Genomic DNA, 23,395 nt, shown 5'->3' with positions numbered 1-23,395 from the left:
CACTATACCTGGTCCATAGTAAGAACTCAATACTTGGGTACTGTTGTTCTCAATACATGGGAGATCTGCTTTTTCCAAGTGGCACTGTGAGTCAAGAGGATGTCGCTGTCTGGAGACTTGGTTCTTCCGTAAGACTTTGTGGGGTTGGATTTAGCAGAAAGCAGCTCAAATTTGGATAACTCCTCTCCTTCTGGATCTATCCATTTATGGAGCTAGTCTTACGAATGTTTCATTGTATTTGTGTTTGTAGTGTGTTTGTGTTCATGATTTGGCTCATGGCTCACTCTTCCTAGCAGATCAGAAGCTCCTTGATGGTAGCGTTGAGATTTCCGATCCTGGGTCCTCCAGGGTGCTTAGCTTTGAGTACGTGCACATGCTTAAGGAATGTTGGCCAGTGAATGGATAGATGGGTAGCAGCTACTGTAATATGAGGAATTGGGGCTGGTTTCTAGAAAGCTCAGACAGTAATAGTAATCTCAAACTTGGCTACACATTGGAATCATGTGTGGATAGGGTGACCAATGACCAAGCATCTTGTTTTCCCAGGTTCCAGGGACTCGTGACTTTGAGTTTTAAAACCAGGAGTGAGGAGTTTCCTGGGACTCAGGACTCCTAGTGCTAAAAGATGGAAAGTCCTGGGAAAACTGTGCAAGTAAGTCCTGGGAAAACTGGGATGAGTTGGTTACCCAGCTGGTAGACCTTTAAAACATGCTAGTGCCTGGGACCCACTCCCAGAGCTTCTGATTTAACTGGTCTGGAGTGAGACCTGTGCATTAGCATGGCGAATTACCCAGGTGATTCTGAAGTTCAAGGATGAGAACTGCTGCTGAGCAAAAGTCCCAGACCTGGGTTCTAGTGCATACTGTTGAGCTGTGAATTGGTTACAGGTGTCCACACATACTGACTCTCTTCAGACTTAGGGGCGCTGGTGAAGTGAACAAGGTTGAGAAGCCCTGACTGAGTAATGATGCATAAAGGTGTAAATAGAGAACTTGTTAAAAAAGGAAATTCCAAGATCCTCTGAATTGGAATTACTACCAGCCTGGGGATCTACATTTTAAGCAGGCTTCTTTTTTGTATGTGTGTGAGGAAGATTGACCTTGAGTTAACATCTGTTGCCAATCTTCCTCTTTTCACTTGAGGAAGATTGTCACTGAGCTAACATCTGTACCAGTCTTCCTCTATTTTGTTTGTGGGATGCCACCACAACATGGCTTGATGAGTGGTGTGTAGGTCTGTGCTGTGGATCTAAACCCAGGAACCCTGGGCCACTGAATTGGGGGTGTGTGAACTTAACCACTACACCACTGGCTGAGCCCCTAAGCAGGTTTCTTAAGTGATTCTAATGTACACCAAATTTTAGAACCACAAGAACATATAGCTAGAAAGTATCACAAAGACATAACAGTAATCATTTCAAGGAAGTGTGTTTTGAAACTGTCCCACTTCAATTAACTTGGATCCAAAAGGTAACAGGTGAGATAGAGGGATGGGAACCAGAGCCACCTTCCTTTATCACCAAAAGCTCCCCTTTCCCAAGATCTCTTCCTCCCCTTGAACTGGTCTTGTCTCTGAACAGCTCAGCTGCACCCATCTGCCTTTATATCAACCCCTAAACCTCAGGGCACCACCCTACAGGTAGGCTAGATTTAGTCTCTATGGTAGATGGGTTTTTGTTCTCAGTGCTTTACTCCCTCCTACTGTGAGCTTGCAGTGAATAAAAGTGGGGTGAGTCTATTTCACTGCAGACTGGTGATGGAGAAACATTGATGCCTGTGATTGTGAGCCACTGAGTTTTAGAGTGGTTTGTTACGCAGCATTTTTGTGGCCAGAACTGACTAATCCATTCCCCTAAAGGAGAAAGAACTGGAGTTTGTCACTCATCTCACTAAAGGACTTTGGAATCCTTTACAAAAGAAAAGCTTGCTCACCGTGGTGGCCAGGGCCTGGAAAGGGGAGAAGATCTGCCCAAACTGATAGCGCTTGTGCACGTTGATGTCTCCGTAGCGACTGCGGCGCTCCTTCCAGCCAGCCAGTCTCTTCTCCGCCTTCATGTCCATGAAGTGCCGGAAAGGGCCCTGCTGGGGCAGACAGGCCACGTGCTCCTGCAGTGAGGAGCCCCGAGAACATGTGGTTACCAAGTGCCAGGGGTCATACCAAGACAAGGCGTCCTTCTCACAACAGGCCGCTCTTGTTATGCCTCTCATTCGTTACTTGGACTTCCGTTTACCTTTCTTAATTTTCTGTGGCCTTGAGAGGCAGATAAAAGGACCCTGTCCTCCATTTGCTGCTGGGAGCCTGGCAAAGCAGTAGATTGAGGGTCAGGGCACTGAGTTCTAGTTAAGCCTGTGCCACTCCCTGCAAGACATTGACTCAACGCTCACTTCTATGGTGGATTATTGATGGAAGTCTCATTCCAGCCTTGTAATGGCGTGATTTATGTGAAACTGGCATGTCAAGAATGCCATGAGTTGACGGCCATCCTTCCTGGAGGCAGGAGGAAGGATCTGATGTGTGATGGAGGGTTCTATTGGTTCTATTGCAGCTCTAATCTCACTGATGTTAGAAACTGAGGAGCAAAGGAGCCCCATTTACATTCCACTAGGAGACACACAGACACAGGGGCCCAGTGGATTTCCCAAGCCAGAGTCTCCCTTCATGGTGCCATCCCTGCTCGTACACAGATCTGCGAACTCTCTGCTGAAGGCAGCTCCTGCTGGGTTCCCACAGCTCAGGCAGCACCAGGCCCTACCTTTCAACTGCTTTGACTCTTGCTCTCAACTGGTTTTCCCAGCTCAAGACCATCTCACTTTCACCTACTTTCCCTCTTCTGGCCTAGCCTTTTAGACTGGGAACCAAGTCCCAAATTCAGCCTGTACATCAGTTTCTCCATAAGAGCTGGCACCTCTTCTTGCTCTGCCCACGTGTGGCCAGAGGGAGAGGGATGTCCAGCCTAGATTCTTGACCGTGGGGGCCACCACAGGCATGCTTGGCCCATCCCTGCCTTGTGTACAGGGGAGGCTCAGCAACTGTCGCTAGACACATCTTGATTCTTTTCACCCCACAGAGGCAGGGATATGGTTGGCAGCATGGTGGTGATGTATGGATTCTGGCTGCTGATGGCCGAGGGGGCCCGTGGGTTTCTGGCTGAGACAACTGGGAGGTGGGGATGTGCTGAGGAGTGGGCGGTTGGACAATCCACAGGAACCTCATCCCGATTAGGGGGTTGGGCCACTTCCTGCCTCCCACACACTAGGAAACAAAGACATGTATTGTTTTATTTCTCCCAGCATTGACCGTAAGTGTACCAGACCGACACTGTGATGGCTCAGGAGGCAGACAGGAGATGGAGGAGCTGATGAAAATCAGAGGCCCCTAGGGATTTTAGAGATCAAATATCCCACTTCTCAGATAGAGAAACTGAGACCCAGCAAAGTGAAAGAATGTCCCCGAGGTCTCTGTCATCTTGTCTTGCATCAAGTTTAAATTCACATTTGTAGCTTCAGGGCGGAGACTCAGTTCCAAGGAAGACAGTTTCCAGAGTCCACCTTGAAGAGAGACAGCTTGATGCCAATGGACCTGAGATGGGGCAAGATCCACGCCCCCATCACTCTGGACTGGCCCAGAGCTGACCGAGAGCAGAGCTGTATCTGCAGTGAAAGGTGAGAGAGGCCTCCATTCCTGGCCCTTTCTAGGTCTGCTCCTTCCCCTGACTTGTCATGTTGTTTTTCTTTAGGAGAGTCATCATCACCATCATCAGCAACACCATTGCATTTTTAATACAGCAGCTGAAGTTTGCATGCACCTCCTTTTCTGCCTGCATCACTTCTCCCTCCATCTCTCTCCTGCCTTCGCCTCCTTACTCCTATTCATCTTACAGGATCCTGATTTTGGCTCCACCAGAAGTGAAGTGTCACCTCCACCAGAGGCCTTTCTCCCCTCAAGTCAGAGTTGGCACCTCCTCCTCTGGGCTTCCATATTGCTTACCCCAGGGGTCTGTGTCCCCAACTTGACTTACTGCACGTGTCTCTCTACTTGATCATGGCCCACCTAGACCCTAAGGTCCTTGAGAACAGGGCTTGTTTTATCCACCTACGTGGATTATTCCTCTGCATAGATTACATGTCATTTAGTAGGTGCTCAACAGAAGTTTGTCACATGAGTGAGCAATTAAGTTTTGAAGAGGGCCATTTCTGGATTTTAAGACAATAGGGAGAAAAGGTTAGATTACCACCAAACTTTTCAAAAATGTCTCTTTCACACAAAGCAAAACGAACCTGTTAACCAAAGGGATAGATATTAGGGGACGAAGACTCACAACATCTCACACGGTGGAATGGTGGCAGGAATCAGGTCAAGGAGACGGAACAGAGGTGGCCTGGTGTGGAAGAGACCCTCCAGTACATAACTGCCTGATTTTCAGGATTTCTTCTTTTTTCTTTTTAGGGGTCCCTGATGAGGTTTACGGTGTGCATTACGTTCTGTGTTCAGGGCTTCATTGCTCTCCTTGCACTGGTCTCCCATGGTGCCAGGAGGTGATGAGGCTGGGATGCGGATGCAGGTGAATAGAAACCACTTACTCCTACTCTTGTGGTCTTGGTCAGTCACAGCCCCTTGTTTGCTCAGCTTACCCCTGTATAAGGCACATTCTCACTTCTCAGTCTGCAAAGGATAAAGGAGAAAAGGAATATCTGGGAGACTCACATCATGTATGCGGAAGCTCTTTGCTGTCGGAGGAGAAAATTCCCAGCTTTGTCCCACAGCTTTGGTGGTGCTCAGACTTGAGATTGATGGTGGATAAACAGGTCCCAGGGCCATCGGCAGCTTCCAATCTGTTCCAAGGAGGCGAGGAGAAAGACGCCACACTGTAGGGTCCATGCACAGTGCTGGCTTCTTCCCCAGCTAGTCCAGGGTTAATTTCTTTGTATTTGACCCCGCCCACAGCATAACAAAGAAGAGCCTTGTGCAACTGAGAAGGAAGCAGACCCTTAACCCAGAGCCAAGAATGAAAGCTCTTGTTAGGAGAGCAATTGAATCTCTGTGATATTCTGACTTGCTTTTCTGGAATGTGATAAGCATGGTGGGCAATTCCCTTTGCCAGATGCATTATTGGTAAGTTGTTTTGCTAATGCCACATGAGTTGAGTTGATTCTCACTCTGGGGTTTCACTGAGTAGAGAAAAATCATTAGGGGCTCCAACATGGTGCTTTAATTAGGTTAATTAAAGTATGAGTTAAAAGTGACCCTCTCATTTTTCTGCATTTGTGCAGGGCTATTCTTTTACTTTACTGCAGAGGTTAGCAGACTTTCTCTGTAAAGGGACAGATAATAAACATGTTAGTCTTTGTGGGCCATGAGATCTCTCACAATTATACAACATGGTTGTTGTAGCACAGAAGTAGCCATAGATGACATGTAAATGAGTAGGTGTGACTGTGTTCCAATAAAATTTTATTTATGGACACTAAAGTTTGACTGTCATATAATTTTCTTTTCTTTTTTTTTGGGAAGATTAACCCTGAGCTAACATCTGCCTCCAATCCTCCTCTTTTTTACTGAGGAAGACTGGCCCTGAGCTAACATCCGTGCCCATCTTCCTCTACTTTATATGTGGGAAGCGTGCCACAGCATGGCTTGATAAGTGGCACATTCGTCCACGAGCGGGATCTCAACCGGTGAGCCCCGGGCCGCCAAAATGGAGCACTTGAACTTAACTGCTACGCCGCCGGGCTGGCCCCCATGTAATTTTCACATGTCACAAAATAATATTATTTTGATTTCTTTTTCAACTATTTAAAATGGAAAAACCATTCTTAGTTTGCAAGCCATGCAAAAACAGGTGGCGGGGGGCTGGCCCCATGGCCGAGTGGTTAAATTCGCGCGCTCCGCTGCAGGCAGCCCAGTGTTTCGTTGGTTCGAATCCTGGGCGCGGACATGGCACTGCTCATCAAACCACGCTGAGGCAGCGTCCCACGTGCCACAACTAGAAGGACCCACAACGAAGAATATACAACTATGTACCTGGGGGCTTTGGGGAGAAAAAGGAAAAAAATAAAATCTTTAAAAAAAAACAAAAACAAAAACAGGTGGCAGGACAAATTTGGCCTGTGGGCCATGGTTTGCTGACCCCTGCATCAGTGGATGCCTCCATGGCATCCTCAATCCTTTAGTGGATGCCTGTTGCAAGGAGACAAGTGCTGGTTTCCAAAATAGAAATGAGCATTCTGAAGCTTTCTCAGTGATTTCAAAATTTGTGTTCAAGCTAGACACCTGACCCATGACCAAGCCTTAAATGAACCAAGCCCAGGCTGGCTGGCCTAATTCAATGACAAAATCTGGAGTTCCCAGGGACCTTTAAGTCATTCAGCCCGTATTCTAGACTTTATGCATGGCCACATTTAAACCAACTTAGGCATACAGGGCTCCCTTCTAATGAAAAAAGGAAAAATAAGAAAAGAAGCCAACTCCTAGAGTAAATCATCCTCGTGTCCCTTAATCAAAGTCATTTTCAGGGTTGCGACTCAATTCCGCTTCGGTGTAATTAACTTCCTAATGTTGTTGGACATTGTTATTTATTTCCCCACACATATGCACTGAAGGGGTAAATAATGGCGAGACTTCATCTCTAGGTTTTCTTGGACGTTTTCCTCTGCTGGGCCAGCCACGACCTTGGTGCTTTTCCTTTCCTTTTCCCCAGATTCTAGGAGCTGCTGCTGTGGAGACCCAGGTGGGGGGACCTCGGTGGTGTTTGCTCATGGGGTTCCTGAATGCCTCCAGTAGCCAGAGGTGAAGCATTGCTCCTCTAACAGAGTTTAAAAATAGAGAATGAAGTAAGCTTAAACTAGAAGTTTCCCCAGGATGTCAGAGGAGGTATAAAAAAAAGTAACTCAGAATGATTCTTTCTGGGGTCTGCCAAAGAACTTAATTTTTGAGACCACAGTGGGATTCTGATAATTTAAGAATTCTCATTGGTGGGAGTGGGGGTTGTGTGGATTAGCACAGCCTGGTGCAATGTCTTGCGCACAGATCCTCAATAAGTGTTTACAAACTGAATGAAAGGGGGTGAGGGCTTTGCGGAGTACTTTGTTTGAATGGGAGCTTTGGTATTCTTCCAGCTGAATTGCCTCTTGGGCGGCATTGCAGGTCTCTGTAGGAGCACGTGGTATTCTGGGGGAAGCACTCTCTTCTAGACCCCAGGCAAACCAAATCCAGTCTTAATTTTACAAAACCAGAGTTCACATGCTCTCTATCTCAAACAGCTGCCACTGGCTCAGTGTTAGCTTAAGAGAGGAATCCAGCTTCTCTGGGCTTTGCCCAAGCCTCCTCAGTCAGTAAGTGTCTGCTTTGGCTGCATTTGCAGTCAGTCCTGCTGGAAGCAGGGAGTATCAGCAGGCTGAAGAGGCCAGCCCCCACCCAGCTCAGGATGTGTTCTGGGTTGTGGAGCGTGCATGCCCCTTGGTGTGGGAGAACGACCTGGGGGGGGGGTTAGAAGGGGTGAGGGAAGAGGAGACTGGCTTTCTGTTGCTCTTTTTCCTTGTAAAATAATTATGGTATTTTGGCAATTTTTAAGCTCCTATCCTGGGTAATAATTTTTGGGGGGAGGGAGGATGGTGTCCAGGGGAGAAGGAGGGAAAGTTGGAAAGAGGCTACTTTCTGGAAGTAGTTTAACCCTGGAGACAGATACACATAGAAGACTGAGAAAGCTTTTTAAATGATTATTTATAACCTAAAAACTGGCTCCATGCACTCAATCCTGAACACATGACTCTGGAACAGAAAGGGTATCTTTGCATCTTGGCATTAGACTCTGAGCTCTTGAAGGCAGAGTTTGGGTTCTATTGACCTCTGAAGCCCCAGCACCCAGCAGGAAGCTTGCCATATAGTAGGTGCTTAGTACATGTTGGTGACAGAGGGAACACTGAATGAGCAAGAAGAAAACATGCTGAGCACCAGCGACTTTCTGGGACATGTGGGCAATTTCATCTTTTCTCAGTACTCTCTCAGCTATTCCCCATCTAGACAAGGGCTGTCTGCTAAAAGTAGACCTGGGAGAGTGGCTTGAAAAGGTGTGAAATGTGTTGAATTTCCATCTCTTGGCTGAACGTAAGTGGAAAAATGTTTTATTGTTGCTCATGTCTCTTTGGCTTATCGTGTCTTCAGCAGTTTCTCTTTAAGAAGAATTTAGCTTTCAGACCGTTGGGAATCTATCCAGCTTTGCCTATGGCAACACTTAGAAGTTAGATGACACCCCTGGTGATGTGTTGGAGCCTCCTGGGGGGGCTTTAAAAATTCCAGTGCAAGGGCACACGCCAGGCCAATTGCTTCTGAGTTTTGGCAGGTGAAACCCTAGACAAGTCCTCTGGGTGATTCAAATGTGCGCAGCTGAGGCGAAGAACCACCGGGTGAGAGTTTGAATTCTGTGCTGAAGCAATAGCACCGAACAGCTGCTCCTCTGATTGCAATTTAGCAGTCAAACCAGGGTGCTTTTAAGGGTGGAAATAATAACCCTGTGGATTACAGTATTTGACTGGAGTCAGCACTTTTTATTTTGGATGGTGGCTTTGACAAGCCAAGAAAATCCTGAGTCTTTAGATCAAAAGTTATTTAGTTGGATTAAAGCTTTATTGGTTTTTGCCAACTTTTGGACTGGGTTTGGGGGCAGGACTAGTGCTAGAGAAATGCCATTATTTCTTTCAGAGCAAAGTTTGCATTACTATTTTTATTATTTCCTGAATCCCCAGTTGCTAGCATGGAGCCTGCAATGTAGTAGATGCTCAAAAATGCTAAAATAATAATAGCAGCTGCACCTTGCTGACTACTTACTGTTACATTTGCCATCTCATTTAATCTTCAAAGCAACCCTACAAGATAGGTCCTATTAGTGTCTTCATTTTACAGAATGTGGTAGGCAGAATTCTAAGGTGGCTTCAAGATTCTGCCCCCTATTATGCATGCCCTGTATAAATACCCCTGTTCTCCCCCACCAAGTGTGGGCAGGACTTTTGAATATGATGGGATGTCACTTGTGATTATGTTATGTTATGACAAAGATGAAGGAATTTTGCAGATGTAATGAAGGTCTCTAATCATTTACCTTTAATCCCTTATCTTGGGTGGGCCTGGCCTAATTAGGCGAGCCCTTTAAAAGAGGGTCTAGAAGTTAGAGACTCAAGTCCTACTGGCCTTGCAGAAGCAAGCCACCATGGGTTCTAAAGCTACAAGGAAATGGATTCTGCCAGTGACCCTGAGCCTCAGAAAAGATCCTGAGCAGAGGACCCAGCTAAGCTGTGCCAGACCCCTGGCTCACAGAAACTGAGATAATAAACAGGTGTTGCTTTAAGGTGCTAAGTTTGTGGTAATGTGTTACACGGCAATAGAAAACTAATACACCAGAGAAGTAGTAATGGTGCAGAGAAGTTAAAGGACTTAGTTAGGGACCCATGTTAGGAAGTGGTGGAGCTGAGAGTCAAACCCTAACATTTCTGACTCTATGCTATTAACCACAACGCTACTATCAGTTTGTAAGATGAGGCTCATCTGTGCTAGCTCACTGTTTTTCTGTAAGCCACACACTGGGACAAAACCAAGGTTGATCCCAACACCTGCTCCTTTGTGAAATGAAGTGGAATTAGAGGCAGGAGGCACCTGCATATCCCATACATCGTTTCTATGCAGAGTTGGGGATCAGAGCCAGAGGTATGGAGAGGATGTCTTTTAGCTCCTTCCCCAGGTTTGGGAAGTTCTCATCTATTATTTCTTTGAACAAGCTCTCTGCTCCTTTCTTTTTCTCTTTTCCCTCTGGAATACCTACAATCCTTATGTTGCATTTCCTAATTGAGTGGGATATTTCTCAGAGAGTTTCTTCATTTCTTTTTAGTCTTAGTTCTCTCTCCTTCTCCATCTGAAGCATTTCTATATTTCTGTCCTCTAAATTGCTAATTCTGTCCTCCATGATATCAGCTCTGTTATTTAAGGACTCCAGATTTTTCTTTATCTCATTCATTGTTTTTCATCTCTGACATTTCTGACCAATTTTTCTTTATAGTTTCAATCTCTTTTGTGAAGAATTTCCTTTGATCATTAATTTTATTCCTGATTTCCTTGAACTATCTTTCTGAGTTCTTTTGTAATTCATTGAGTTTTTTTTTTATGATATCTATTTTAAATTCTCTGTCATTTAGATTATAAATCTCTGTGCCTTCACTATTGATTTTTGGGTATTTGTCTTTTTCCTTCTAGTCTGGAGTATTAATACATCTCTTCATACTATTTGATGGGGTGGATTTGTGCCTTTGCATAGCAATAGTATCTGGTTGCAGATTCTACCTGCTGCCATTGGGTGGGGGGTGGGGTGGTGGGTGAGCAGGAATTGTGTATTCTGAGCTCACCATGATCCCTGTCAGCTGTGCCTGTCTGAGCCTGGGCCACTCCTTGGGACCACAGCAGCCCTGTGGGCTCTCCCACTGAATTGGAAAGTGATCAGACGAGGGCTCAAGGTTGCTGCACCTGCTCCCACCATTCTGCCAAGATGTGCAGCTTTGGGGCTGCAGTGGTACTAAAGGCCTTCATGGCAGCCAGGAACTCATTTGCCTGGGTGCATAGATCTGCTGCCATCTCCTCCCAGCTCATGCCAGTTGTTGTGCTTGGTGAGTGGGGCCTCCCCACTGGGTCTGAGCCTGTGCCACTCCCTGAGGACCATGGTGGTACTGTGGGCTCTCCCATCAGATGGGAAAGTCATCACACGGGCTCAGAACTGCTGTCACCTTTTCCCACAATCACGCGGAATTGCACTCCCACTCTTGGAGTTTCAGTGGTGCTATGGGCACTCCAGCCAGGAGAGGAGTTTCATCATGCACAGGGCTGCTGGGGAGCTGGAGAGTGCTCACTTGTCTCCACCACCTCCCTGGGGGTCCATCCACCTTCAGATGTATAACTGCGTGGGTCTCTCAGGCGTTCTGTTGTGTTGTGTGGGTATCCTCCATTGATCAATGAATGTCCATTTAGTTGTAGTTTGACAGGGGAGAGATAAAGGGAACAGCTCACTCCATCATGCTGCAGACGTTACCTGAAAGGACATCTTTTCAGATCCACACTCTAAGCTGTGCCCCCAATTTGACACATAAATTATGCACAGGAGAAGGGCTGAGGAAGACTCTCTTAATCAGAATTGGGAGCACAAAGGCCAATTTACTGGACATCAAAAAAGCCTTGAGAAAGAGAGACACGGCTGTGGTCACACAGTGACAACCATCTGCTTTGCTCCTGTTGAGAGGATGCTGGCTTACGTTTCTGATCAGATCCAGAAATCAGACCATCATGGTTAATTAGAGTTGCCCTTCCTTAGAGAACAGCTAACCTTTACTTCCAGCTTTTCCAGTGTGTGTGTGTGTGTGAAAATCTATTGCTGGGGAATAGGTGTCTTGGAAAGTTATTGTTTTCTAGTACTCAGCTAGAAGGTACCTTTCTCTTTTTCTCTTCACCCACTTGTCCTTTTCCTGCCTGGAATGAGTGTGATGCACAGAGGTGAGCAGCCATCTCATGAACATGAAGATAAGGAGAAGTAGAAAGCTATATGAATGGCTTGGGTTTCTGATGCCATCATGCAGCCCTGCACTGCCTTCCTCCAGACACCTTGTAACATGGGGGAAATACACTCCTCTTTCTGTTGGTGGAGTTTTTTTCTTTTCATCCCTTCAGGTCAGATGCAATTCTAAATATAAAAATTGATTTCATGAGGTACACCACCCCCGAGGTAATTGAAAATACTTGGTAAACTGTCCAATGTTAACATATGCAAGGAATAATTCAACACCTTTATTATAATTTAAGGATCCTTTTATAGAACTGTAATCAGTGAGAGGGGAAGGACAGGGACACCTTTCTTCTTCAGTACTGACTCACAGGAAGTATGGGTAAAGGTATGGGATAGGGAATAGGGTAGTTGAAATAGAATGTGACCAGAACAGCAAATCGCTCATTGGGCTTCGCTCATGTGTCTAATTTTGTTGGAGGCAGAGAAGACCCAAGAAGGAGTTGCTCTGTCTTTGAGTACTCCTTACCTGATTTTGAGGTCTGTTTGAGATCTAAAAAATATGTGAAGATTTGGGGTAAGATGAGTGGGCTGTAGCCAGTGTATATGCCAGCAAGGCCATTGCCTGTATCCATAGATACAGGATCTGGAACAAGAAGAGGACAGACCCACTTTTCTCTTCCTGGTCCAATCACAGCTGAATCCCTGCATTCAGCTCAAGGGCAACTGTAGCTCATACAGAGGAGAGTGATGAGGATGATGCAGAAGACTAAAATCCTAAAGCTCTCTTTATTTGGGGTATGACTGGAGGAGGTGAGAATAACTAGACTGAAGAAGAATGAACCAACGGGGGTTCTGAAGGGCTGCCATGTAGAAGAGGGATAAAACTCATTTGACTCAGCCCCAATAGGTGGAATTGGAACAAATGATGGGAGCTTTTGGGAGGCAGGTTTGGATTTAGGTTTGGATGTGGATTTGCACATAATGCTAACAGTCACAGCTGTTAGCTGAGATGAGTGTGACTTATTTCAGTAGATGGTTCCATCACTGGTGGTATTTAAGCAAGGATTGAACTACTGCTAGTAGGGATGTTGGACAGGGATCCCAGCACACATTCATATGTTGATTCCTTCACTCAATTACTTCATTGATGAATTAAAGGACTGTTTAGTGCCTACTATGTGTCAGGCTCTTAGTGCTCATTCTACGACCTTTAAGATCTGTCCCAACTTTGTGATTCTTTGATGCTCTGAGTATGATGAGTTCCATTTTGCACAAAGGAGAACCAAGACACCAAGATCTGGAACAAGTTGACCAAATTCACACAGCCTGTAAGTGGCGGACCCTTCATTGTCGCTGAGACTTTGCTCTATCTATGTTCCTTTCTGTCTCAATCATCTGTTCCTTTCAGAAAAAAACAAGTCATGCTCTGCTAAACCATCTAGTCTTGGTGAGCATGTTAAGGCAGGATGTACAGTTACCCAATATTGGTCTGAATGATGTGTTTCCCTGACTCTGACAAATTGGAGCCAGCTCTCCCTTTGATCTACAATCTTCCAAATCTCCCCAGACACCCCCGAGCAGAGGCGGGTTACATGCAAGAGCTGTGGTTCAGATTTCATACAACACATGGCTTTCTGATTGGGGAGTGGCTGTGGATTCTTTAGATACAGTCACCCCCCGCTATTCTCTCCACTGAGATTCCAAAAATTACTGTGAAAACCACACATTTCCCAACAAGCCCATTTCTTTTTAGACATTTCTGAATCAATCTCTCTCTCTCTCTCTCACTCACACACGCACACACTCCGCCACTCCACTGTCAATCTTTCATCTTATATCTATGAATATTTCCTGCCAGGATCTCTTGCCTGTCAGAACCTCCATGGATTTAGGAGTGTCTCATCAGACAGTGAAAGCGAACCTGGCTTTTGCAGCTGGATGTTCCACAAGAAAGCAGGGCCATCCAGTTAAGGCCTCTTTTACTTCATAATGCGTCAGGCTTGCAAGATGTAGAGAGAGCAAATTGGCAGCTGTGTAGGACTGTCTGACTCTGGTAAAAGCATCTGTTGGAAAACTTGCTTTGTAATTTCCTGAGCCTTTCAGGGTCAGAAGTGGGTAGAAACCCCTAAATGGAAGAAAATCCTAATCACTTTCAAGTGGGAGGAAAATAAGAAACAGACGGGTTCACATGGGTGCAGTCTGTGGATTCTGAACTGCAGGCTCCCAGGATAAATGCTTCCAAAGCTTCCAAAGCACTACTTTCTTAGGAAGCAAGCACTGACATTCTCCTGAGATGACTTATTTGGCCCAGACTAGACGATAAGTGGTGGGAGTGGTATTCTAATTTACCCTCCCCCAACATTATTCTAGAAGGCTGGAGATGAATAGGCGAATGGAATGGGACCCCTTAATGCATTCGCTGCGTTAGTGTCTTTGATCATCTTTATCGGTGTTATTGACCGAGGTATTTTCAGCACCTGGAACAGTGCCTCACCCAGGGTGGATGCTCAACAAATATTCGCTGAATGAAAGAATGAATCCATGTTTGTATCCTAGGTGCTCCCTAAAGTTCTCATCACTTAGCTGACTTTGTATAAATTGTTGCTGCATGAAAGGAAGGTGAAAAAAGCAAAGGAGACTTTGATGTCTAAACAGAACTGGAGAAGAATATAAATTGGGGAGGTTGGAAGGGTGGGGGAGAATCATGTGGTTGGGTAGAGGTGTCTGGGAGAGCTGTAGGCTCATGTGCAGACTCTCAGAAATTAGCTGAGCTAGGAGACAGAAGGAGGCCAGAAGGTTCTCTTACATGCCTTTGAAGTTTACAGCCTCTGAACCCTGTCAGCGATGAAGATTTTGTACTTGCTTTGCTTCAAGGCTGAGGCCTTTATCCTAAGATAAAGGGTCTCCCTTCTCTCTTCTACTTTGCTATATCTCTTCTCTGCTTTTTCCTTACCCTACAATTCTCCTTAATTACTAGTATCAGTCCTGGGGAATAAGACCAAGCTTTGTAAAAGACCCATTTTCCAAACTCTGTCTTAGCTGATTCACATCTTCACAGCTTTCATTGGCCCGAGTGTGCAAACCAAGAAGTCTTTTAGGGAATTGAAACTGTGATTTTCAAAAAGTGAGCAGTGTCCACATAACTCAAAACCCTTTCTGGTCCTGTGTGATTAGGACTCTAGAGGTAATTAGGAGAATTTATGTATCCCCTTCTGACAACTGGAATTTGTCACTCTGTTTAGCACCTGGAGTAAGTGATAGCTCTGTGTTAATGATTACAAAAGGTTAGATCTTCCAGTTAGTTAGTGAGGCTTAAAGATAACTTTTCACCTTAAAAGCATCCCCCTTGCTTCTCCCTCTATCAATGAAGCATACTTACAGAAACATCATGTAGATGTATTTGTAAAAGATTTGATTTCTTTAGCTAGAGAAAGAGATGGAAATGCAAAGATGACTTGCCTTATGCCTTCCCCAGCTCTCTGGGCACAGGCAGTACAGGCTACTCCATACGTTTAACCCAGAGTTGGAATATTAAAGCTTTGAGAGTCATAGGCAAGGATAAGTCATTCCTTGGGTAAGAAGAGGTTAGGCAGAGGAGAAGCGAGAAGGAGGGGGAGAAAAGAGAAAGAATTTACAAAAGGAGGAAGAAAAACACATGCTCCAGTCAGCTCAGTTGCCATTCTGTGGATCAGGTACATGGCCAATGCTCCCTGGTCTGAAGACATCTGTCATTGGTGCTAAGTGATTTGTTCCTCATTCTTGAAGAGCTATCTCATTGGCAAGTGGCTGTTCCTTGCCTTAGTGGGATATGCCTGGGGCTCAGGTATGTGCTTCCCTGAGCTTAGAGACTGAATCCAATGTGGAAGAGCCCAACTTAGCAGAAGTAAGGGCAATGAATTGGGACAGGGGTCGTGGGCCCTTGGCCAGAACGAAGCCAACCCTGGAGATGGTGATCTCTCCCTTTCCTTCCAAGAATCAGATTCTCTCACTGAGAAGATGAGGCTGACTCTCTGTGACCCAGGACACAGAATGTGGCCATTGAGCTAATTGGCATGCATGGCCTTTGGTTTCATTGGAAGCAGTCCTCTCTGGCCCCATACCAGAAAGTACCTAAATATGGAAAAGAGAGCTTTTGAGCCAGAAGTTCGGTTATATATAGTGATGGCTCTGCAGAACTGTTTGCAACTTTAATTTGTTTTCCTATCATTTTTCCTATTAGTTCTATCCCATCAACCCTGCCGTTGCCCCAGGAGGCTCCAGCTCCAGGACTCCATTTTATAAAGCCAAAGGATACCTGCAAATGCACTAGGACTGGGTCCATAACCCTGGGCTGGCCTTACCCTTGGTATCTTTTCGTGGATCTGTCTTGCCGAGAGAAGGACCTTCCTCAGCAGTCTTGTCATCTCCTGTCTCCTTACTCTTGTCCTCAATGATCTGGGCACCTTTCCTCTTCTGCAGCATCGGACCGTGAGGCGAAGGCTGCTCTTTAGGCAGATCCTCTTGCTTTTTATTCCACTTCTTCCTCTCACAGGAAACTCTAAACATAAAAAAAACCCCACCATTAGGTGTGATGTTCTGAGTGATTGAACAACCCCCAAATGAGTGGCCCAGCATGTAGTCATAAGAGGAAGGAGCTTAACTGGAACTCCCAACTTCATGAAAAATTACTTAATCTAGAAAGAAAATAAATTGAAGCTGTCAGCTTATTCTTACATATAGTAGTAATGAGAGAAGGGTGGGAATATCTCTCAAGCAGTAGGACAATTGGAGAATAGGGTTCCACATATAATATTCCAGTGGTGACATAAAAAACGTGTGTGTGTGTATCTATCTATCTATCTATCTACATCTAAGAGCTAGTATTTCATTTTTATGGAGTAGGATTAATCTACCTCACATCAAACTGTTTTCTGTTTCTCCCCCCCCCCCCGCCATTTTCCCTTATATAAATTATTTGCTTATATTTTGAGGAGAACTAAACATAATTCTTCAGTGACTCTCGAACATCCAAGTCATCTCTCTTGGCAAGACCCACCAGGTCCTTCCTGATCTGACCTCGCTCACTTCTTCATCCTCTCTTCCACTCTCCCCTTAGTGCTGTGTCACCAGCAGAACCATCCTAGTGCTCTGGAAATGCTGTGGGCTCACAGGCTTCTGTAACTCTCCCTCTGCCTAGACTGTAACGCTTTACCTCCTTCCCACCTCTGCACTCCCATCCTCTTGGGGAACTCCTACTTCTCACTTCCTCTTTGGTGCTGTTCATGACACCCTCCAACCCCCATGCTTAGATGTAGACCTGCCCTCCGTCTGGTCCCCAGCACCTTTCAAGTATCTCCATTCTAGTAATGACCAACTGTGCAATAAATGGTCAGTTTTTATGCCTATCTCCACTATTAGATTTTACATTCCATAAGGTCATGCAGTCTATCTTGTTCACCAATGTATTTCTAGAATGTAGCACTGTATCTGGCAGGAGATAGATGCTCGATCCATATTTGATGGATGGATGGATGGACAGATGACAGCGTACTGGGTCAAGGTGGAGGGGAACAAAAGACACTGGATTAAAAAATATTAACTCTGTGGAAGGGAGAGTCAGAACGGAGGGGCATGTTCAATAAACCCCAGATCCACACTGATGACCCGAGTTAGTTAGCAGCAGAAAGTAAAGGGGGTGCTTCTGTATCCATGATGGTTGTGTCTGGGATTTGTTAAGAGTGTCCTGCCACAGTAAGAGCTCAGAAAGCAGGACAGGATTTTGCTTTGGCATTTTGCGGTTAGCCCATCTGCAGAAGCACTAAGTGGTAGCATCTCTGGTGGGTTTAATTTTTCCCCTGAAAGCCAAAGAAACTTAATCTGAACCAGCAACCTGGAGGTGATAATTAGAAAAGAACAGTTAAGGACTTAGAAATAACAGTGTCTCTTCTGGGAGCCTTAAGTTAACACAAGTTATTGAACTATCCTTGCTGATATTGAACAGAAACCTGAAATTTTCTTCATGCCACACAAATACAAAAGAAGTGCATTGTTTTTCTTTTACGAATTTAAAACTTGGTTTCTGAAGTTGTGGTTTCTGAAGCCACTCTTTCGTTTATGATGGGTTCTCCTGCTCTTCTCAAAAGATCCAACTCAAGCAGCTTATGTGAAGCACTGTTGCGAGCAGCTGGGCAGTTTTTAGAAAAACAAAATTCTTAAGCTTAGAAGACCATCTGCTCTGTGTCTAATCACTAGATACCTCCAATTTTTCTAGCAAGTTGTGTGTAACATTTGAACCGACAACCCTAAGGCATATTTTGGCACATTAAGGAAATCTGCACTCAATAAATATGTTATTATACATGTCTCTAGTGCCCTATTCAAGGATCTTAAAGTGATTGCACTTACTTGGGGATGCCCATGTATAAAGTTGTAGCTAAACATTACCATCAACCAAATCTAGGGAGATACGCAAATGAGTGTGGGCCTGCAGGACTCAATTAAGCCTTGCCTTGGCAAGATGAATAGGGACATCAAGTGACTGCTAGGGAGCTGGGGATGTCCTCCATGAGAGCACATACTGGCATAGAAAAATTATACTCATAAAAAGTTGAAGAGAAGAGTATACTTTTTAAAGGGTCTCAAGTCAAGGAAGCAGTGGGGAATTGACCAGATTTCCATCTGTTTCAAATTAAATGTGTTTATTATCTTTGCATCTCGCTCCCCAGCTCAGCATAATCTGTTAGAAAATATCTTCTGTGATCTTAACTAAAAGCATATTTTTATAAGTTTAACTGGCTGTTTGCTTTCACACACGAGGCAGTGACATTTCTTCCTTTACTTTGACTCTGATATATGATTTATCAGAGCTGTAGGAGGCTGTCTGTGGGCTCTATTCCTTCAACACTCTTTTTTCCCTCTCGTGTTCCATACTCTCTGCTAGGTGTTCAGAGTAGAGTGGCAAAAAGATAGTAAGTAAATATTTAAGTAAAGTAATTGTAGTTTGTGAAAGGTGCCAGAGGGAAATAAACAAGGGAGATAGAGAGAGTAACTGTCAAGGACCACCTTTTGAATTGGGAAAAGGCTCTTTGGGCAAAAGAACTAGGAGCAGAGATCTGAAGGATAAGAACAAGCCATTCAAATAGAAACTGGGAGATGCGTGTTCCAGGCAGAGCAAACAGCAATTGTAAAAGTTTTCAGACAGTCAAGGGCTTGAAATATTTGAGGAAGAGAAAACAAGCCAGTGTGGTTAGAGGACACAGAGACCGGGAAGGTGGCATGAGATGAGGCTGGAGGGAGGGCCTCATGGGAAATGTTCAGGATTTTAGATTTTATTCTAGAAGCAACAGAAAAGCAGGAGAAAATGCTGTGCTTGGATTTGCATTTTATGAGGATTAAGCTGGTTTATCTGTGAAGAACAGATTGGAGAGAGAGGGGTAAGGGGAAGCAGGAAGGCAGGTGGGGGCGGTGCATCAGGCCAGGTGAGGGGACGGGGGCTTGCACCGGTGATACCACCATTGGAGATGGAGGCAGGAGGTGGGCTCGAGAGGTTTTGGAGGTAGACTTGACAAGACCTGCTGATGCATTGGCCAGAGGGGATGAGGGAAAGGAAGACTCAAGAGACCAGCTGGTGTTTTGACCTGTGCAGCAGGGTGGATGGTGGTGCTACTCACAGAGAAGGAGCGATCCTAGGGGAGGCACGACTGTTTTGCGGGAAGGTGGAGAATGGAAATCTGTTTTGAACACATTGGAGAGACCTGTTACTAAGCTCTGTGTAGAAATGAAGAAGTCTCTTGGCACTGGAAGTCTCTTGAAAAGGCAAACTTTACAATTTATTGTTATAACTTTAGAAGTAATGATAGAAACATTTGGACGAACATGTGATGGAGCTTGAGACAACAAAACTTGGGGAAATTAGAGATGACTCAAGGGTTGGCGGTAAATCTAGTGAATGGCACAGCATATGGAAATGTGTAACCATGGATTTTCTCCTTTGCAACTTCTTGTCTGATCAGACTTTATTCCTATATGAAAATAAAAATGCTAGAGGCGGGGTAGGTGCAGGGAATCTGAGAGCTGCTTGTACTGAGATGGATGGCAGAAACATCCAGACAGGAGGACAAGAATTATGATTCAGGGAGAGAAGGAAGTGCTGGGGCTCAGAAGGCATCCCTAGGGATGATACAACTGACTTATCAATATTGTCCTTTGAGTTCTAGCAAGTGGAACCTATTTTTTTTTAAAGCTGCTCTTTAAAAATGACATTTTCTTTGTAAATCAGGTATAAAAAAATGAACTAAGGCACCTCTTAGTATTTCTTCAGCTGAATCTCTGCCTTCCTATTAATTTTCAGCAGATTCTGTTTGTTTTTCCACCAGCCTGCCCACTTTTGAGTACACTCTCTCCCACTCTTTGCTTTGCTTATCTCATTTCTGTTTGGTGTTCTAAAGGTGTCCATGGTACCTTTAGGAAGCACAATATTTGGATGGTTGGTGAGCAGCCTACAATGCAAAATTCATTATCTCGATGTTATCGCTGGTACCTGACTTGGAAGAATAGATTGCCCAGTGGGTTGCTGTTTGTGTGCCTAGAATCTCAGAGTTGTGCAGGGGAAAGTCTTCTCCTTTTGGTAGAAAAAGCTTAAGTTTTGGATTCAGAGGCCTGAGTTGAGTCTTAGCTCGGCTGTTTTCTATTTTGTGACTTTAGGCTTAGGACTTAGCATCTTTGATCCCAGCATTTTCATCTGTAAAAAGTGGGTTATGATACACACATAAATTGCAGGCTTGTCGTGAAGATTAAATGATATGACACATGTAAAGTTCTTAGCCTGATACTTAATTCATGCTGGTAACCACAAATAGTCCATCATATTATTATCATGAAACTTACAAACATGATGGCTGTCAGTTTGACAGGAAACACATTCTTGGTTTGTAACCCTGTAAAGGCTGTTGACAGGTATTACAGCCATGGGTGAAGGGTGCTGGGGTACTGGGGTGGGGTTTCTCTGTTACAGTCTAACAAAGTTTGCAAACTCGAAGCTCCTAGGGTGTTTACTTTAACTTACCCATTTTTCAAATTGAATGAAAAATTTAAATTGAACAATTAAATTAAAAAATAGGGACCTTTCCTCTCCAATGGAGATGACAAGCTTGTCTTGAAAAAACAGATCTGGTGACATGAGGCCCCCACCATTCCAGACGGCAACCATCAGCTATGACTTAGAAGCAGCCAATGACAAGATAGGATGTTATCTCTCCACTTCTCCCTCACTGTTCCCAGCTCCCTGCCCCTCTTAGAGAGCCTGGTCTTAGATCTTATATGTACTCTTGACTAGCTTGTATGACCTCGGACAAATACTTTAGCTCTTTTAGTCTCTGTTTTCCCCGTCTGTAAAATGGAGATGATAATAATAATGCTTACTCCAGAAAGTTCTTTTGAGGATTAAATAACGTTGCCAAAAAGTTTTTTCACAGCGCTTGGCATACAGAAAGCACTCAGGGCTAGCTATTGTTATCATTATCAGAACACTTTGCAATTTAGAGGGCATCTAACTGAAATATATACTTTAATGGACAGAAATTAAACTATGGATAAAACAGACATATGTTATAGGGATATAATATTTTTGAAAAATGCCAATGAAATTTATTTTTCACACACTGTTGTACTTGATCCATTCCCCATTGCCCTTTCAGAGAAAAGCTTTTTGGCTGGATATCTTCTGTTTTCTCTCACATCCACCCTCTACTCTTCTCTATCCTGAAGCTGACTGGTTGGGTTATATCAATGGACTCCCTTGCCTCTGGCATCCAGTTAGATGTGGCCAATGGGATGCTCCAGTAGGAGATCAAAAGAAGGGAGGATAATGATGTCAGTATTTATTCCTCCGGCTGGTTCCTTCCCTGAGGGGTTGCCCTGAGCCTGCTGAGACCCTAACTGAAAGTTACTGGTTCTCTCTACATATTTTCTCTTTCTGGGTTTGCTAACCCTTCTCTCAGATCGTCAGGTCTTGGACCTAGGGGTGGTAATGATTCCACTGACACTAGCCCCAGACCAATCCGCTGTTTCTTGCAGTTCTGCTATACTTCTCCCATACCTTTGTAAAACCACTTTGATTTATCTTACATTGAGTAAGTCATTGGCTGATGTGGCTTCCATTATATTGGAGAAAACGAAGATTGTTAAAGCGGAAAGCAAAGAAGATGGAGTCAGTTTTAAGGTCCTAATCTCAAGATAGTATTTTGAATCCACAGCAAGGTAGAAATCAGGCTTTGTGAAGATAGAAGGAGCTTTCTAAATTCCTAGAGGTTTCATTTACCATGTAAAGAGCCAAGCCAGATCAAGTAGGATCAAAGCAATAGAGCAGAGCAAGCAGAGGAAAAGACTTATGGGAAATTTCCCCCAGATAGGAAGAGGAAGTAGAAAGCATTGCCACAGGAGATGGGAGGGCTGTTCTGAGGGGTAAAACTAGGAAGCATATCAAAGCCTGGCCGCTGAGAAGTGACTGCTTCTTCCCTTCAGCTTCCCATTCTGCCACCCACCAGGCTTAAGCAAAATTGGGGGAGGGTGTAAAGAGACGTTAGAAATCCTCACAGAAACCCCAGATGGTTTGACAGAGACTCAGTACATCTTGGCTCACCCCTGCTTTCTCCTTGCGTCTACCATGGTTTGGAGGAGGTGGAACAGCCAGGGTAGAGGGTTCTTCATGGCCTGTAGTTCCTGTCTGCCCTGGTGAGAGGATGCCGAGGTGCTGAGAGCAGCTGTGTCCTAGCACAGGCCTGTGGTCAGGGCAAAGAAGCAAGAGGCCACAAAGCACAAAGACCTGGTGATTTGAGGGGCCACAGGGACCTTGGGTTTCAGCAGCAGATGCCAGCAGGATGCCCATGGAGGACAGTGAGATCAGCCACACCTAAGTAAATACCAGACCAGGACATTTAGGAACAAGACCAGTCCATAAAGTGAGGACACCAAGAACACCAAGGACCCCTGCCACAAGGATATGTCAGCTTCCCTCTGCACCCAGACACCATGTCAGGAAGGAGAAGTGACCCCTTGAGAGAGGGAAGAAACAGCCTTTGAATTGACTGGGTATTTACCCAAATGAGGCTGAGTTAATGTCAAAGTGAAATGTTTCAGATAGGAACAGAGTAAGTTCTCTGTTTTTCTCTGCCATTAGGAGGAGCGGGAACTCCAGAGTAAGAGGGTTGTAGATGATAAATGATGAGCTTCACTTTTTCGATACCTCTGAGTGTTCTATGTAAAGTCTGACGCCCTCTCCTTGACTTCCTTACACGATTGACCCTTTACACTGGATGTTTGCCTCTGAGCCACTGAATCATAGTACGGGTGGTGAATGCATTTAATCTAATCCAATTATTACTTTTACTTATTAAACAATTTTTTATATAATAAAATTAAAGGAAATTAATACAGAATGAAAAATATCCATATCTCCTCTACCCTACTGCAAAGACATTCATTTTTATTTAATAGTTTCCTTATCCGTGTTGTTAAAATACTGGTTGACAGATTGGCCAAACTCTCTGCCTAAGAAAGGCTGTGCTGCTGACACCCAGATCTTGTCCCTGGTGACATAAAGGAAGAGAAAGATGAGCTCATTACCTGACATTGTCATATGACATCAAGTTTTTGCTTACTTGGGAGACCTTCCAATTGCTGAAATGGGACATTCTTAGGATGGTGTTCAGATTCAACAGTGTTGACAGGAATTCACTCTTTATTTTCTACTTCTTAGCCTTTGTCCTTATACAAAATCCCAGGATTCATGGGGATTCCTCTCCATCCTTTCTCTGGCATCCTAGACTCTGATTCTGAGGCTCTAGCCTCCCTCAGAATGTTGACATTATGAGGTTTCTGGAAGAA

At 44.6% G+C, this 23,395-nt stretch overlaps 1 protein-coding gene and 1 long non-coding RNA gene across 11 annotated transcripts in view; one reads left to right on the top strand and one right to left on the bottom strand.

Annotated features, from left to right (window-relative positions):
- LOC103558471 (uncharacterized) overlaps positions 1-5,466 on the top strand; it is a 66,330-nt gene extending 60,864 nt beyond the window's left edge. The window contains exons 4-6 of the long non-coding RNA XR_011523291.1: positions 547-652; positions 3,501-3,662; positions 4,447-5,466. This is a non-coding gene — a long non-coding RNA (uncharacterized lncRNA). The remainder of the gene's footprint in view (positions 1-546; positions 653-3,500; positions 3,663-4,446) is intronic.
- LOC103558472 (uncharacterized) overlaps positions 1-23,379 on the bottom strand; it is a 70,875-nt gene extending 47,496 nt beyond the window's left edge. For 3 of the 10 annotated variants that reach the window (XR_011523286.1, XR_011523285.1, XM_070561531.1), the window contains exons 1-4: positions 23,135-23,345; positions 15,874-16,070; positions 4,705-4,832; positions 1,932-2,105 (exon numbers count right to left, since the gene is read on the bottom strand). Coding sequence is in view for 6 of the 10 variants with exons in the window: in XM_070561531.1 (XP_070417632.1) it covers positions 1,932-2,105; positions 4,705-4,832; positions 15,874-16,070; positions 23,135-23,202 (567 nt within the window). In the remaining 4 variants the exon portion in view is untranslated. Of the gene's footprint in view, positions 1-1,931; positions 2,106-4,704; positions 4,833-15,873; positions 16,071-23,134 lie in introns of all 10 variants that reach the window. The other 7 variants (XR_011523288.1, XR_011523287.1, XM_070561535.1 and 4 more) reach the window with 4 other exon arrangements.
- Positions 23,380-23,395: the final 16 nt, after the last annotated feature.

The sequence above is a fragment of the Equus przewalskii genome, chromosome 10 (genome assembly GCF_037783145.1).
Source record: "Equus przewalskii isolate Varuska chromosome 10, EquPr2, whole genome shotgun sequence".
Taxonomy (NCBI): domain Eukaryota; kingdom Metazoa; phylum Chordata; class Mammalia; order Perissodactyla; family Equidae; genus Equus; species Equus przewalskii.
Note: the sequence above shows the minus strand (reverse complement) of the source record. Positions and strands in the feature narration are given on the sequence as shown.